Here is a 16,998-nt window from a genome sequence, read left to right as displayed (position 1 = left end):
ACTTCTCAGTTGGGGAGTGATCATCACAAACAAACCCAACAGATATCCATCAAACAATGATCAGGCAACCCAACAGAGACACAAGGAGAATGTCTTCTGTGTAAATATATAGATGGTGCTATCTCCATTCCCACCAAGTGAACATTTTTATATGTATTTTGAATGCTCAGGATATATCTACTGTATATGTGCCTTTAAGGGAGTTGACCATCAACCTAGACTGTCTCTGGTGTGACTCCTCTCTGTCTCGAAAGCTATGGATGTTGAGGCTAGTGGAGACAATGTTCTGATGTCTTTCGAAACAGTCCATATATAATCCACTGAAGAGGAGATGTAGAACCTCGCAGAAGGTCCATCACCATAGTCCTGTGAGTCCATGTTCTGCTCATCATGACCGCCCCATTGTGGAGGAACATCTCAATTGGGGAGTGATCATCATAAATAAATCCAACACATGTCCACCAAACCTTGATTAGACAACCCAACAGAGACACAAGGAGAATGTCTCCCTCCTGAGTGTATATTATATATATATATACACATACATACTGTACCACAGTTTGCTACTAGAAGTCCCCACTGGACCTTGGTACACCATGGTATGGTATACACTTGGTATGGAACCCTTTCAGGAACAGTATTGGCCTATGTTTGCCAGGCAGTGTTCCCTGTCACTCATGAGTGTTGTGCTATGCCTATAGAAGGCCATTTGAGTGGAACCCTCCAGTGTCATTCCTTTTTATGTGATTCTTGTACCAGGAAGGCCTATGTAAGCTTGGGTAACCTAGCCTGTGGGTTCTTTCTTGGGGAAATGCAGTGCCTACTTGGGAGGTAAGACTGACTTTTGGCATCCATCCTTATTAGGAATGAGCTTAAGGTATGGTCCAAACTCAAGATTGGACCGTACCATGGCTGTTCTGGTGTGCAGGAGAACATTCACCCATTCAGTGGTAAGTAAAATGTCATGTTTAACCCTTTTGCCGCCAAACCTGTATATTGAATGGGCAGTTTACACAAACTCCCGGTGGCTATAGTCTGCGTTTTTAAGGTGGTTTCTAGACTCCAGAAAGTCCCCCATTCTGGACATCCACAACAGACCAGGCCAGAGTTGTGGGGAAGAGGCCCTTGTCCTCATCTGCAGGGGGACAAGGTGCTTTGCTAGGGAGTTTTCCCCCTAGCAAGGTAGCCCTCCTCCCCATGTTGAAGGCATGTTGCCTGGTTTTAGGATGATGGAGGGAGCCATGTGCTTGCTCCCCTCCTCCTGTCCTGGCCTGCCAGGCTGCATGCTCAGATAAGGTTTCATTATAGTTTTGTTTTTTTTTGGGGGGGGAGACTTTTTTTCTTGATTTTTGCATGGAAACCACCTTAAAATTCATACCAGATCTAAAGGGCCTGGTATGAATTATAGGGGAACTCCACAGTTTTTTTTTTGTGGGGGGTCCCTGTTAACATTTATAATAGACCCTCATCTAGGATAAGGGAGGTAAATCCTTGGCCATGAAAGCAAAGGGATCAGGGATGGGGGGGGGGGGGTGTTCCCCCTAATTCATACCAGGTCCCTCAGGTCTGCTATGAAATGTAAGTTGGACCTCACACAAAAATCAAGAAAAAAAAGTTTGGGTTCCCCTTGCAGAAAATCCATACCAGATCCTTATCCAAGCATGCAACCTGGCAGGTACCTTGCAATGGGGGGGGGGGGGGGACCTCCCCTGGCAAAGCACCTTGTCTCCATGCTGATAAGGATAAGGGCCTCTTCCCACAACCCTGACCCAGTGATTGTGGGGGTCTGTGGATGGGGGGGGGGGGCTTATTGAAATCTGGAAATCTGGACGTCCCTTTTAACAATAAGGGGGCTCCAAGATACGCCCCTCCCACCATATTTGTAGAAATTGGGAAATACATGTTAATAGTCTGCAAGAGATCTGGAGAAATAAAAGGGAAATAGATGCTAATAGGCTGCAGGAAATCTGCAGAAATTTGGTATCTACAGATCCCCTGCAGCCTATTGGCATCTATTTCACCCCCTTTTTCTGCAGATCTCTTGCGGCCTATTAACATCTATCCCCCTTCCCCCACACACACACTTTTTCTGCAGATCTCCTGCGGGCCATTGACATTTATTTCATCCCCCCCTTTTTGCAGATCTCCTGCAGCCTATTGGCATCTATTTCACCCCCTACGTTTTTTTTTCCTGCAGATCTTCTACAGCCTATTAGCATCTATTTCACCCCCTTCCCTGTTTCTGAAGATCTTTTGCAGCCTATTAGCATCTATTTCACCCCCCTCCCCTTTTTCTGCAGATCTTTTGCGGCCTATTAGTATCTATTTCAACCCCCCCTCCCCTGTTCTATAGATCTCCTGCAGCCTATAAGCATCTATTTCACCCCCACCTCTTTTTCTGCAGACCACCCGCAGCTTATGTCAGGTCATATTTGCGAAACGGTTTATTAAACGCACATTTTTAGGGAAAAAAAATATAATAAAATACATTTTAGTGCAAATGCACACAGTATTATACCAATTTTTTTGTTAAAATATAAAAGATGGGGCTGCATCAAGTAAATAGATACCAAACATTCCATGCCTTAAAAATGCATGCGTCCTGCGATATCACCAAAAACCATGGTGCCAAAAAAATCACCATAGGCGACGCTTTAAAAGCCTTTACAGCTCATCAATTTACAGTCAACTAGGAGCTCTTGTTCTAGAATTATTGGCCTCATTCTGACGTTCGCAGCGATGTGTCACACGTGTGGCGCAACCGCGGTTTACATACATGTATGCACCCTGGGCTTGCGCAGGTGTGCGGGGCAACAGGGGTTACGGCAATTTTTTTTAAACATTTTAATATATTCTATTCTAATTTTATTTTAATGTTTTTTATTTATTTTTTCTTGATTGCTATCACAAGAGGTTAATAAAGCCCTATGTGATAGCACTGAGCAGGTGACAGGTACTCTTTTTTGAGACAGTAGGGGTCTAATAGACCCCAATGTCTCCCCTGCCCTTCGCACCATCTAATCGAGCACAGATCGGCTTGGTTAGATGTGTCCCCTGGCCGGGAAAGGCTGCATCTGAAACAGGAAGTGACATCACTCATTGTTTGCATGTCAGGACGAGGCATGGATTTCCCTCCTCTAGCCGGCGGTTGTGTCCTCTGCCTCCGGTAAGAGCAGGAGAGCCCATGAGGAGGGGGGAGGCACTGTTCTGCCGGCTGTGAGAAAGTGATCAGCAGATATGGAGCTGCCTCATAACTTTCAAGCTGGGAGCCAGCTGACCAAAAGCCAAACAAGCTGATGGCCGCTACTGCAGCCAACAGCTTGTAATCAAAGTTTCACTCTTTGGACGTACGTCTAAGGGGCTAAACTGGATAATGTCCAGACAGACTGGGTCTACAGAGGTATGTCAATGCATAAAGCGGCTTTTGAAACCCAACAGAAGATGAAGTTGGGTTTCTCTATGTTAGATATGATTTAATTGGTGTTCCAGAAACACGGCTTGACACCTCACAAGACTGGGCTGTTTGTATTCATGCTGATCCTCTTGTTTAGAGCGACATGGGACATAGAAAAGATGGAGGGGGATTTATCTGTTAGATGTGATGTGAAAGTGAGGAAGAAAGAGGAGTCAAGCCATGTTTCTGGAACACCAACCACATCTTGATCCACAAGATCATCTTCCTTCCTCACTTTCACATCACATCTAACACGTTTCTCCTCACAAGACTGGGCTGTTTATATTCATGCTGATCCTCTTGTTTAGAGGGACACGGGACATAAAAAAGATGGAGGGGGTTCTCTATGTTGGATGTGATATGAAAGTGAGGTAGAAAGATGATTTTGGGGTTGGAGATGTGGTTGGTGTTCCAGAAACACGGCTTGACTCCTCACAAGACTGGGCTGTTTGTATTCATGCTGATCCTCTTGTTTGGAGGGACACGGAATGTAGAAAAGATGGAGGGGGGTTCTCTATGTTGGATGTGATATGAAAGTAAGGTAGAAAGATGATCTTGGGGTTGGAGATGTGGTTGGTGTTCCAGAAACACAGCTTGACTCATCATTCTTCCTCACTTTCACATCACATCTAACATAGAAAACATGGAGGGGGGTTCCTCTATGTCCTGTGTCCCGCTAAACAAGAGGATCAGCATGAATACAAACAGCCCAGGCTTGTGAGGAGTCAAGCCCTGTTTCTGGAACACCAACCACATCTTCAAGCACAATATCATCATTCTTCCTCACTTTCACATCACATCTAACACGTTTCTCCTCACAAGACTGGGCTGTTTGTATTCATGCTGATCCTCTTTCTTAGAGGGACACAGGACATAGAAAAGATGGAGGGGGGGGGGGGGGGGTTCTCTATGTTAAATGTGATGTAAAAGTGAGGAAGAAAGAGGAGTCAAGCCATGTTTCTGGAACACCAACCACATCTTGATCCACAAGATCATCTTCCTTCCTCACTTTCACATCACATCTAACACGTTTCTCCTCACAAGACTGGGCTGTTTATATTCATGCTGATCCTCTTGTTTAGAGGGACACGGGACATAAAAAAGATGGAGGGGGTTCTCTATGTTGGGTGTGATATGAAAGTGAGGTAGAAAGATGATTTTGGGGTTGGAGATGTGGTTGGTGTTCCAGAAACACGGCTTGACTCCTCACAAGACTGGGCTGTTTGTATTCATGCTGATCCTCTTGTTTGGAGGGACACGGAATGTAGAAAAGATGGAGGGGGGTTCTCTATGTTGGATGTGATATGAAAGTGAGGTAGAAAGATGATCTTGGGGTTGGAGATGTGGTTGGTGTTCCAGAAACACAGCTTGACTCATCATTCTTCCTCACTTTCACATCACATCTAACATAGAAAACATGGAGGGGGGTTCCTCTATGTCCTGTGTCCCGCTAAACAAGAGGATCAGCATGAATACAAACAGCCCAGGCTTGTGAGGAGTCAAGCCCTGTTTCTGGAACACCAACCACATCTTCAAGCACAATATCATCATTCTTCCTCACTTTCACATCACATCTAACACGTTTCTCCTCACAAGACTGGGCTGTTTGTATTCATGCTGATCCTCTTGTTTAGAGGAACACGGGACATAGAAAAGTTGGAGGGAGGTTTCTCTATGTTAGATGTGATGTGAAAGTGAGGAAGAAAGATGATCTTGTCTTTGAAGATGTAGTTGGTGTTCCTGAAACATGGCTTGACTCCTCACAACTCTGGGCTGTTTGTATTCATGCCGATCCTCTTGTTTGGAGGGACACGGGACATAGAAAAGACGGAGGGGGTTCTCTATGTTGGATGTGATATGAAAGTGAGGTAGAAAGATGATCTTGGGGTTGGAGATGTGGTTGGTGTTCCAGAAACACGGCTTGACTCCTCATAAGACCGGGCTGTTTGTATTCATGCTGATCCTCTTGTTTGGAGGGACATAGAAAAGATGGAGGGGGGTTCTCTATGTTGGATGTGATATGAAAGTGAGGTAGAAAGATGATCTTGTGGCTGGAGATGTGGTTGGTAATCCAGAAACATGGCTTGACTCATCATTCTTCCTCAGTTTCACATCACATCTAACATAGAAAACATGGAGGGGGGTTCCTCTATGTCCTGTGTCCCGCTAAACAAGAGGATCAGCATGAATACAAACAGCCCAGTCTTGTGAGGAGTCAAGCCCTGTTTCTGGAACACCAACCACATCTTCAACCACAATATCATCATTCTTCCTCACTTTCACATCACATCTAACACGTTTCTCCTCACAAGACTGGGCTGTTTGTATTCATGCTGATCCTCTTGTTTAGAGGAACACGGGACATAGAAAAGTTGGAGGGAGGTTTCTCTATGTTAGATGTGATGTGAAAGTGAGGAAGAAAGATGATCTTGTCTTTGAAGATGTAGTTGGTGTTCCTGAAACATGGCTTGACTCCTCACAACTCTGGGCTGTTTGTATTCATGCCGATCCTCTTGTTTGGAGGGACACGGGACATAGAAAAGACGGAGGGGGTTCTCTATGTTGGATGTGATATGAAAGTGAGGTAGAAAGATGATCTTGGGGTTGGAGATGTGGTTGGTGTTCCAGAAACACGGCTTGACTCCTCATAAGACCGGGCTGTTTGTATTCATGCTGATCCTCTTGTTTGGAGGGACATAGAAAAGATGGAGGGGGGTTCTCTATGTTGGATGTGATATGAAAGTGAGGTAGAAAGATGATCTTGTGGCTGGAGATGTGGTTGGTAATCCAGAAACATGGCTTGACTCATCATTCTTCCTCAGTTTCACATCACATCTAACATAGAAAACATGGAGGGGGGTTCCTCTATGTCCTGTGTCCCGCTAAACAAGAGGATCAGCATGAATACAAACAGCCCAGTCTTGTGAGGAGTCAAGCCCTGTTTCTGGAACACCAACCACATCTTCAACCACAATATCATCATTCTTCCTCACTTTCACATCACATCTAACATGTTTCTCCTCACAAGACTGGGCTGTTTGTATTCATGCTGATCTTCTTGTTTAGAGAGACATGGGACATAGAAAAAATGGAGGGGGGTTCCTCTATGTTAGATGTGATAAGAAGGTGAGGAAGAAAGATGATCTTGTGGTTGGAGATGTGGTCGGTGTTCCAGAAACACGACTTGACTCCTCACAAGACTGGGCTGTTTGTATTCATGCTGATCCGCTTGTTTAGAGAGACACGGCATAGAAAAGATGGAGGGGGGGGGTTCCTCTATGTTAGATGTGACGTGAAAGTGAGGAAGAAAGATGATCTTGTGGTTGGAGGTGGTGATGGTGCGGAGGAGGAATTGCGGGTGGAATGATAGACGAGTCTATGAACTGATGGACTTATCATTGGAGTCTACTACAGACGTCCTGAGATTTATGAGAAGGGGGTGAGTCGGCTGTTCCAACAAGTACAAGCTGATAAAACCAAACTACTAAAACAAAAAGGTATAAAAGAATGAAAAAAATGTCAAAAAAACACATTTAATAGAAACCTGGGAGCACACTTTTATCAAATCAACTTAGATAAAATCAGTTAAAAGACATATATATATATATATTTTTTTTTAACTAAAAAATAAATTTAGTGAATATTTCAACATCAAGTAACAAGTAAATGTTATATCTGAAAATGTCATGTTTACCACTTTCTCACAGCGGGTGGCGCTCTTCAATAAAAATGCCGCCGCTTGTACTTGCTCGTAGCATTTCTGCTGCACTGAATAGTCATTGGTGCCGTGTAGTCTGGTCTCCCCCTGCTCTTCATTCACAAGCAATATCTAGCTCCTCCCCGAACACGTGCCCATAAACTGGACAAACTTTGAGCGCCGCTTCAGGCACTCATTCTCCGATTCTCCAGTGACTCACATTGACTCTGAAGTACAGGAATTCAGTACAGGTCCTAGCTCAATGCACACACAGGGGGAATAAAGGAGGTAAAACGCTGCATTTCAAGAAAACCTTCAAGGAGTGGGAAGTAAAAGCGGCTTCAGCCCGGCTCCTCCCAGGCCATGCCACCGACGCGTTTTATCACACCCACGAGGCTTAGTCATAAAGGACCTCTATGACTAAGCCCTGTGAGAAGGGCAAAATGGGCTAAACAGGCTGTTTTGGCTCAATGCACACATGGGGGAGAAAGGAGGAAGAACCCCACACGCCGAGAAAATACTCAAGGTATAGGAAGTAAAAAGCTTCAGCCTGGTTCCTCCCAGGCCATGCCACTGACACGTTTCATCCCACCCACAAGGCTTAGTCATAAAGGACCTCTATGACTAAGCCCTGTGAGAAGGGCAAAATGGGCTAAACAGGCTGTTTTGGCTCAATGCACACATGGGGGAGAAAGGAGGAAGAACCCCACACGCCGAGAAAATACTCAAGGTATAGGAAGTAAAAAGCTTCAGCCTGGTTCCTCCCAGGCCATGCCACTGACACGTTTCATCCCACCCACAAGGCTTAGTCATAAAGGACCTCTATGACTAAGCCCTGTGAGAAGGGCAAAATGGGCTAAACAGCCTGTCTCGGCTCAATGAACACACGGGGGAGAAAGAAGGAAGAACACCACACAATACTCAAGGTATAGGAAGTAAAAGTAGCTTCAGCCTGGCTTCTCCCAGGCCATGCCACTGACACGTTTCGTCCCACCCACAGGGCTTAGTCATAAAATGCGAGAAGGACAAAACGGGCTAAACAGGCTGTCTCGGCTCAATGCACACACGGGGGAGAAAGGAAGTAGAACCCCACACACCCAAAAAATACTCAAGGTATAGGAAGTAAAAGCAGCTTCAGCCTGGCTTCTCCCAGGCCATGCCACTGACACGTTTCGTCCCACCCACAGGGCTTAGTCATAAAATGTCAGAAGGACAAAATGGGCTAAACAGGCTGTCTCGGCTCAATGCACACACGGGGGAGAAAAGAGGGAGAACGCTGCACTTCCATAAAATACTCAAGGTATAGGAAGTAAAAGAAGCTTCAGCCTGGCTTCTCCCAGGCCATGCCTCCAATGTGGTTCCTCCCATCCACAGGGCTTAGTTATAGAGGACCTCTATGACTTAGTCCTGTGAGCAGGGAGAAACGCACCAAACAGCCTGTGCACACATGGGGGAGAAAGGAGGTAGAACGCTGCACACTGCATGAGTCAAGGTGTAAGAAGTGAAAGCAACTTCAGCCTGGCTCCTCCCAGACTATGCCCCTCTGATGCATTTCACTCCACTCACAGGTCTTAATCCTAGAAGTCCTTCTATGACTAAGCCCTGTGGGCGGGGTAAAACACGTCAGTATCATAAACTGTGTCAGCTAGTGCTGCTGCAGGGGAATGGAGGGAGCTCAGACAACTGATGGGCTATTGAAGCCTATGGGTGACATCCCCATTGCAGGCTTTACCAGCCGTTGTTGAGCGCTCTCTCCTCTCCCCTACAGCCGGCCATTGGCTGACACGAGGGAGATCACCTGACCGGTTTAGAGCGGCATGAAAATAGGTAAGTATGTAGATCTTTTTCCAGAGGTTAGCAAGCATAGGTGTTAGGTGGGTTGAAAGAATAAGTTTAAGATTAGATGATGTTTTCCCATAGCTGGATATTGCTTGTGGATAAAGAGCAGGGAAGATCAGACTACATGGCACCAGCCAAGTAGCTTCAAAGCTCGTCCTAAAGGGCAATGGAGATCAGACCACACTGCAAGAGGGACTAATCCAAGTGACATGCCTCCTCCTTCTCTGTCCTAGCAGAGGAAGCCAGACAGAACTTTGATTTCTTTATACAGTCTTACAGTACGAAATTTAGAGGAGTGCTCAGACACGGGTTTTCCGAGGTCAGGTTTACAAGACATTTCCCACACTCAAGTCACTAAGGCTTCTCGAGGGTTGTGCGGGACCTCTGGTGTCTGAAAACATGAGATTTCCTTTGAAAACCTTTCCCGTACTCATGGCATGGAATACGGCTTCTCACCTGCGTGAGTTCTCCGACGGGTGAAGAGATGGGACTTTTCTTTAAAACATTTGCCGCACTTGGGTTTTCCAAGGTGTATATCAAGTTCGGATGTAGAAGACATTTTCCACGCTCAAGTCACTAAGGCTTCTCGAGCGTTGTGTGGGACCTCTGGTGTCTGGAAACATGAGATTTCCTTTGAAAACCTTTCCCGTACTCATGGCATGGAATACGGCTTCTCACCTGCGTGAGTTCTCCGACGGGTGAAGAGATAGGAGTTCTCTTTAAAACATTTCCCGACCCTCAGGTTTTCCGAGGTGTATATCCAGGTCGGGTGTAGAAGACATTTCCCACGCTTAAGTTGTTAAGGCTTCTCGAGGGTTGCGTGGGACCTCTGATGTCTGAAAAAATGAGATTTCCTCGTAAAACTTTTCCCACACTCAGGACAAGAATACGGCTTCTCGCCCCTGTGTGCCTTCTCTGATGTCTGTTAAGATGGGAAGTTGTTAAAAAACATTTCCCGTACTCGGGGCAGGAATACGGCTTCTCACCGGTGAGTGTACAGATGAGTGTTAAGATGGAAGGTCCTTATAAAACATCTCCTGCACTCAGGGCAGGAAAACAGCTTCTCACCCATGTGAGTTCTCTGATGGGTGAAGAGATAGGACTTCTCTCTAAAACATTTCTCGCACTCTGGTTTTCCCGAGGTGTATATCAAGGTCAGGTGTAGAAGACATTTTTCCCCCCACTCAAATCACTAAGGCTTCTCGAGGGTTGCGTGGGACCTCTGGTGTCTGGAAACATGAGATTTCCTCGTAAAACCTTTCCCGCACTTAAGGCAGGAATACAGCTTCTCCCCTGTATGCATTCTCTGATGTCTGTTGAGATGGGAAGTCGTTAAAAAACATTTCCCGCACTCTGGGCAGGAATACGGCTTCTCGCCAGTGTGAGTTTTCAGATGAGTGTTAAGATGATACTTCTCCGAAAAACATTTCCCACACTCAGGGCAGGAATATGGTTTCTCACCCGTGTGAGTTCTCTGATGGGTGAGGAGATGGGACTTCTCTTTAAAACATTTCCCGCACTCGGGGCAAGAATACGGTTTCTGCCCAGTGTGAGATCTTTGATGTCTGATCAGATGTAATTTTCGCGGATAACCTTTTCCACACTCAGGGCAGGAAAACGGCTTCTCCCCCATGTGAGATCTTTGATGTGCGACTAATTCATATTTTACTGGAAAACATTTCCCGCACTCGGGGCAGGGATACGGCTTCTCCCCCGTGTGTAGTCGCCGATGTCTGAGAAGTTGGGAGGTTTGTGAATAAGATTTCCCGCACTGAGGGCAGGAATACGGCTTCTCCCCCGTGTGAGATCTTTGATGTCTGACGACTAGTGTTCTTGTGGCGAAACATTTCCCGCAGTCAGGGCAGGCATGTGGTGTCCCACCGATGAGTGACCTCTGGTGGGCATTGAGACTTGGTTCAAAGGTAAAACTTTCAGGACTAGAAAATGTCTTCTCCCCCTGAATTTCTGCCCCATTCCTCATAGTACGAGGTTGCTCAGAGTCAGAAGGATTCCATGGTCTATCCACACTGTGAAGTCCACCATCCATAGTGGAGATCATTGTCTTTTCTCCTCCATAATCTCCTGTGATGTCCTCATCTTCCATTTTACAACCTGGAGATAAAGTGAGACGATCCTTTGAGGGTTTCTCCATGGCGTGTCCTGGAAAAATATAAAAACATCATCAATAGATATGAGAGGGTTAGTTCACTTCCATCAAGATCCCATCTGGATCAGGTAGATATGAGTGAGGAGATGTTCTCTGTGGAGGTCCCAACCAGCCGGGACTTTTCCCCCCTCTTCAGTCAAAGGTTCTTTGGTCCTCCTCCCAGATCACTTCTACATTTACACAGCCTTGTCAGAAGAGCAGGAACCAATGGGGCCTGGGAGGTCCATGCTCTTTACACAACCACAAGCCTAGGCTCTGGGTCATGTGATCTCTGATAGACAAGAGGGTCAAAGTTCAGACTTGCAGACCCTTTTGCATTGAAAAGATGACCACAAGCGCACAATCTCCTGTGATGTCCTCATCTTCCGTTTTCCAATCTGGAGATAAAGTGAGACGATCCTTTGAGAGTTTCTTGATGGCTGCCCTAGAAAAATCTCAAATTGTTATTTGGTCAGACCCACCTTTCTAACATAGAACAAGTATCCCAACGCCTAGGCTTCTGGTGAGAAGAAACACTAGAAGAAGCTTGGAGATGCATTTTCTTCACGAAATAAGTATTTAAGTATCTCTCTTATGGCTTCTTCGACTATCCCAGCAAGACTGTTAATAGAGCTTTACGTTAAGGTTTAGCTATAGGTCTTCTCGAAAGACAGCGTAACCTAAGAAAGGTATAATCTTATTGGTGCTACTGTAACAAGCCTAATACCTCCAGCAGAACCCCAGAATCTACGTAAATCAAGTCTAGATCCATAAATTGTGTCCGCACCAATGAGAAGGAGCTTAAGAAGATCAAATGTAAATATATATAAGGTTCACCTGTGCTGATCTCTGTAGGAGTGTCCTCCTCTATGAATGTCCTCATCATTCCATCCTCCTCCTTATATTGCTGATCATCCCTCACATCCATCTCTTCTACTTCACCCTCAACTTTTATGTTCATCAGATCTTCACCCTAAACCAACAGAATGGCAGAAAATAACATCTGTAACATAGAAGTATTTATGATGTGAGATCACATAGAAAATATCATCTTGTAGAGTCCACACATCATCTCCACATGTCAGAGTGTTCAATCACTTTATGTTCCCGACCCTCAACTCCACCTACCTGATGATGGTGGGGGATGGTGTGACCTTCCTGTGTGGAATCCCGGGAATACAGAGGACGGGGACATCTCCCAGTGGGCTCCTTCATAACATCCGTATAAAGATCAGTGTGTCCATCTGAAAACTCCATCACCCCATACTCATCATCCTCCTCTTTAAACTCTTCTTTGATAATGATATTCAAATCCTTATGGTTTCCATTCTAAATATATAATTAAATATTTATTGTAACAAACAAGCTTGTGTATAAATCATAACTACCAATAATTGCCCAATCATCTACCTGATGATGGTGGGGGATGGTGTGATCTTCCTGTGGTGAATCCCGGGAATACAGAGGACGGGGACATCTCTCTGGTGGGTTCCCATTACTGGATCCATCTGTAGGAAACACACACACTGACTGAATACATTGTTTCTATGTGTTTATCAGATGATGGGGGATCTAGGTGGAGCCTCCGTACTGCTCTCTCCTTTACAATAAAGTCTCCTCTTATAAAGAATTACCGCTCTAAGGTAATGACTTCTCCCAAAACAGCTGTCTCCACAGTCCCACAGGGTGCTGGCTCTGTTTGCAACAGGAACTGAAGTAGAAAAGATGAAGCTGGATAGCCGCACTCCGAATTATTCAACTTTATTTCAAAAATGTAATTAAAATCATAGCATCTAGGCTGGTAAACAGACTAACTGCACAGCCGCTGACATGTTTCACACCAAACACGGTGCTTAGTCATAGCAGCCTAGATGCTATGATTTTAATTACATTTTTGAAATAAAGTTGAATAATTCGGAGTGCGGCTATCAAGCTACATCTTTTCTACTAAAGTCTCCTCTTACCTGGGGATGTGAGGGGCAGCTGATTGTCCATCATGACGTCCTTGTAGAGATCCTTGTGTCCTTCTAAATACTCCCACTCCTCCATGGAGAAATAGACAGTGACATCCTGACACCTTATAGGAACCTGACACACACAATGATACAGTCACCATCCATATAAACACATTTCATTCCCAAAATCGTTTTTTTTTTTGGCTCACCTACATTAGCTGCCCTTGAGACAGTGGATCTGAACAACCTTCACACGGAGATGTCCTCTTTCCCAGTTTCCACAGTTGGGAGGTATAGAAAAGCTCATCATCTAACCCGTAAAGGTGAACTTATGGTGTGGACTCAAACCGCGCCATAAAAATGTCGCTAATGTGATATCCCTTTCTCCAGGATACTTTGGTAACAACGATCTGTGGTGAAGATCTGCCGTCGTGATAATTCTGTAAATGTTAAAGTCACATTTTCCCCACCTTCTTCCTAATTAAAAAAGTATATAATAAGGACATACACATTTTGCTATAAGGTTAAAAGACACATCCACCCCTTAAGTACGGCCTGGAGTCACACAGTTGTGCTTCAGAAAGCATCCTTTCCGGGGGCTTCCTCATCCCACACCACGGTCCCATTCATTGAAATGGGGAGACCCATTGTCATGTGTGATTCCCTGTGGTCCTGCGCGGTACGACTCTCCCCATAGGAATGAATGGGGCCATGGTTCGCAAGATGAAGAACACCCGGAGGAGGCACCTTCTGAACCATGGATGTGTGTCTCCAGGTCAGGTCCCACGGTGAAGCTAGATAGAGGATGAAGATGTCAGACAGGGTAGGTCGCAATCAGAGAGGTGGGAGTGTACCAAAAAGGAGCAAGTGTCCGCAAAGCCACCATATTTCGACCCAATAAAAATGGTATAATCCGTTAGTATAGACTGATCCAGACTTCTCAATGGGGTGAGAAGGTCATTGGTGGGAAAGGTGACACATCTCCAATAGGGATGAGCTCAGGCATGTTCGCATGGTCCACGTGCTGAGGCCGCCAGGAAGTCGGCGCAGCTCTGCGCTAATCACAGGGCGTGCGACATTGCCCGATCTCTGCAGCCGTGCATCGGGATAATGTCTCGCTGCCTGTGATTAGCGCAGTGCCGCGCCGACTTCCTGGCGGCCTCAGCACGTGGACCATGCGAACATGCCTGAGCTCATCCCTAATCTCCAAAGGGAAGGAAATGGTTCTGGCCCCGTAAATCAGAGAATGTTCTGATGCTGAAGGGGTTAATCTACATTTTCACACCATACTGTATATGTGTGTATCATCATCTGCTGGAGATAAAATACGTCGGAGTGACTATGGAGGAAGAGGACGGACATGACGGGGGGGTTACTGGGTGTAAATAGAAAAAAAGATCTTATTACCTCCTCTGCTGCCAGTTCCAGCAATGTCTCCTCTCTACTTCTCCCCGGCTCACTCACCCGATACTTCCCATTTATACCTGACATCACTTCCTGTCTGCCATAGAGACTTCCTGTTTGAATAGAAGTGAGATCTCCACCTTGTGGAGCTCAGAGGAACCGCAACCTTGAGAACTGCCTTTTGTATGCATGGGATTTTTAACGCTAGGGTGAAGTAAGTTCAAAGTTTAACCTTTGAGCAGAACTTCTTTCCAAAAGTGAAGGCCTGCTGGTTTGCTCCCTTACCCCCAGCCTGTAACAGTTTTTTTCCAGGTGAAGCAGGAGGGAGTACCAATGATTATTGGTACCCCCTCCTAATTCTGAAATCCTCCCCTAGGCAATTATGACATTCCTTGCCTCGCCTCCTCCCCACCTGCAGCCTCCTGGGACATGTCACGTGTCCCAGGAGGCTGCAGGACCATTTGCAAAGCACTGTACAAGCTCAAGCATGCACAGTGGGGAACCTTCTGTGGTTCCTCAGGAAGCCACATTCCCTCAGCATAACTCAGCCTGGAGAGAAAAGGAACCCGCCCCACCAGTTTGTACACCTCTATGTTAAAAAGGCAATGAAGCACAAAATGGTCCATAGTCTCCTCCTCACCTTGTCACTCCTCCCGAGGACAACTACGATCCATCTCACTGCGGAATTTCAAATTGCCCCGAACATAGAGCCTCCCATGTAGGCACAACCAGACCAGATCCCTAAATTTAAGGGGGACTCTATCCAAATTAGTCTTAACCTTGCCCTCAAAATTGGGCCTGGTCAATCCCTTAAGGCCAGTGGGTCATGAAAGACTTCGCTCAAGACTCGACTCATAAGGACTTTCCTCGAAACTGATCTGAGATCTTTAGCTGACAATCGCCACTGCCACAGTAACTTCAGGCACGGAGCCACATAGGCTGGTAGATGATCACGATGATCCCTGAAATTCATTTTTTCCTGGGGCACTGGAAAGGTGTTCGGCAGATCAAACCCCTCACCTTCCTTTCCCATCCAGAATACTTCACTCTTTTCCTGATTGATCTTGGAGCCCGATGCTTCAGAGTAACGTGATGTCAGAGAGACCACCTCCTGCGCTTCATCCGTCTCAGTGACAATCACTGACACATTGTCTGCATGGGCACCAACCCTCAATGGCGGCTCACCTGGGAGCCCCACCAGCACCCCAAACAACATGCTGGTCTCTAGCCTACTAATGAAAGGGTCGCTTGCAAACACAGAGCAGGGGACAACCCTGAGGCACTCCAGAGGCAACCTCAAAGGACTGCCTAACCCAACCATTAACAAGAGGAAAGCTTTCTGCCCCCTTATACAAGACTTTCAACCAATCAACAAAACCACCCAGCAGACCGTAATTACTAAGCAGCAACCACAGGTACTCGTGGTTAACACGACCAAAAGCCTTTGCCTGATCCTATGTCAACAAATACTTTCTCCAGCCTCCAGTCCTGCACAGCTCCAAGGCCTCCCAGACAGCTAAAACCGCTGTGAAGGTGCACCTACCCTGGACCGAACAGTGCTGATGGCAAGAAAGCAAAGACTCTGCTACAGATGATAGGCGCCAGAAAAATAACTTTGTCAGCACCTTTCTATCGACGTTGAGAAGGCTGATGGGGCGCCAATTCTCAATCATCGAAGGATCTTTACCCTTTGAAAGAAGAGCCACAGCCGAGTGCCTCATGGAAGGGGAAAGCACCCCCTCAGAAAGGCAACTGTTAAAAACCTCTACCGAATGTGGGACCAGAATAGACTTAAAGCAGAGTTCCAGTCATAGATTTTTCTTTACATTAATCAGCAGCAGCAGCATTAAATCTAAATAACAACCTTTGGAGAAAAAAAATAATAATTTTTTACTCACCTTTTCTGGTCTGTTGCCAGGGGGTCCCTCGTAATCTGCCTCTTCCGCTCCAAGGCGCCTGGCGTCATTTTCCTGGCTTTGCTGCCATCACAACGGGGGCAGACATTTCTGACGACGCCGCCCGTTGTGATGGCAACGTCAGAAGTGTAGGGCACTGCGCCGTACATACGGCGCATGCCCGAGAATGGGAGGTGCATGCTGGTAGCTCAGCTGGACCAGAGCCCGGAAGATAGCGCTTGTGGGCTTCACATGCCCACAAGCACTATGGAAACTTGTACAAAACACCAATCTATCACCGATGATGGGGCACTATTCCTCCCACTGACACCAATGATGGGACACTGTTCCTCCTACGGACCCAACAATGGGACACTATTCCTCCTACAGACACCAAAAATGGAGCAATATTCCTGCCACTGACACCACTAATGGTGCACTATTCCTGGCACCAATGATGGGGCACTATTCTTCCCACTGACACCAATGATAAGGCACTATTCCGCACCCACCAAGAGCAATGATGGGGCACTATTTCCCCCCCGCTGACAATAAAGATGGAGTTCTACTCCTACCACTGTCTGGCATTGTTTACTCCAGGACACCAT

General features: G+C 46.2%; 1 protein-coding gene across 1 annotated transcript in view; it reads right to left on the bottom strand.

The window, feature by feature from the left end:
* The window catches only part of LOC143955497 (uncharacterized), a 78,308-nt gene that overhangs the window by 50,719 nt on the left and 10,591 nt on the right, over positions 1-16,998 (bottom strand). The window contains exons 4-11 of the mRNA XM_077465534.1: positions 12,547-12,644; positions 12,265-12,465; positions 11,974-12,109; positions 10,694-11,150; positions 10,452-10,555; positions 10,248-10,343; positions 10,059-10,118; positions 9,864-10,012 (exon numbers count right to left, since the gene is read on the bottom strand). Coding sequence (XP_077321660.1) covers positions 9,864-10,012; positions 10,059-10,118; positions 10,248-10,343; positions 10,452-10,555; positions 10,694-11,150; positions 11,974-12,109; positions 12,265-12,465; positions 12,547-12,644 — 1,301 coding nt within the window. The remainder of the gene's footprint in view (positions 1-9,863; positions 10,013-10,058; positions 10,119-10,247; positions 10,344-10,451; positions 10,556-10,693; positions 11,151-11,973; positions 12,110-12,264; positions 12,466-12,546; positions 12,645-16,998) is intronic.

The sequence above is a fragment of the Lithobates pipiens genome, unplaced genomic scaffold (assembly GCF_037356315.1).
Source record: "Lithobates pipiens isolate NorthernLeopardFrog02 unplaced genomic scaffold, aLitPip1_a1.2 Scaffold_35, whole genome shotgun sequence".
In the NCBI taxonomy this organism is placed as follows: domain Eukaryota; kingdom Metazoa; phylum Chordata; class Amphibia; order Anura; family Ranidae; genus Lithobates; species Lithobates pipiens.
This window is presented reverse-complemented; position numbering and strand designations above follow the sequence as displayed.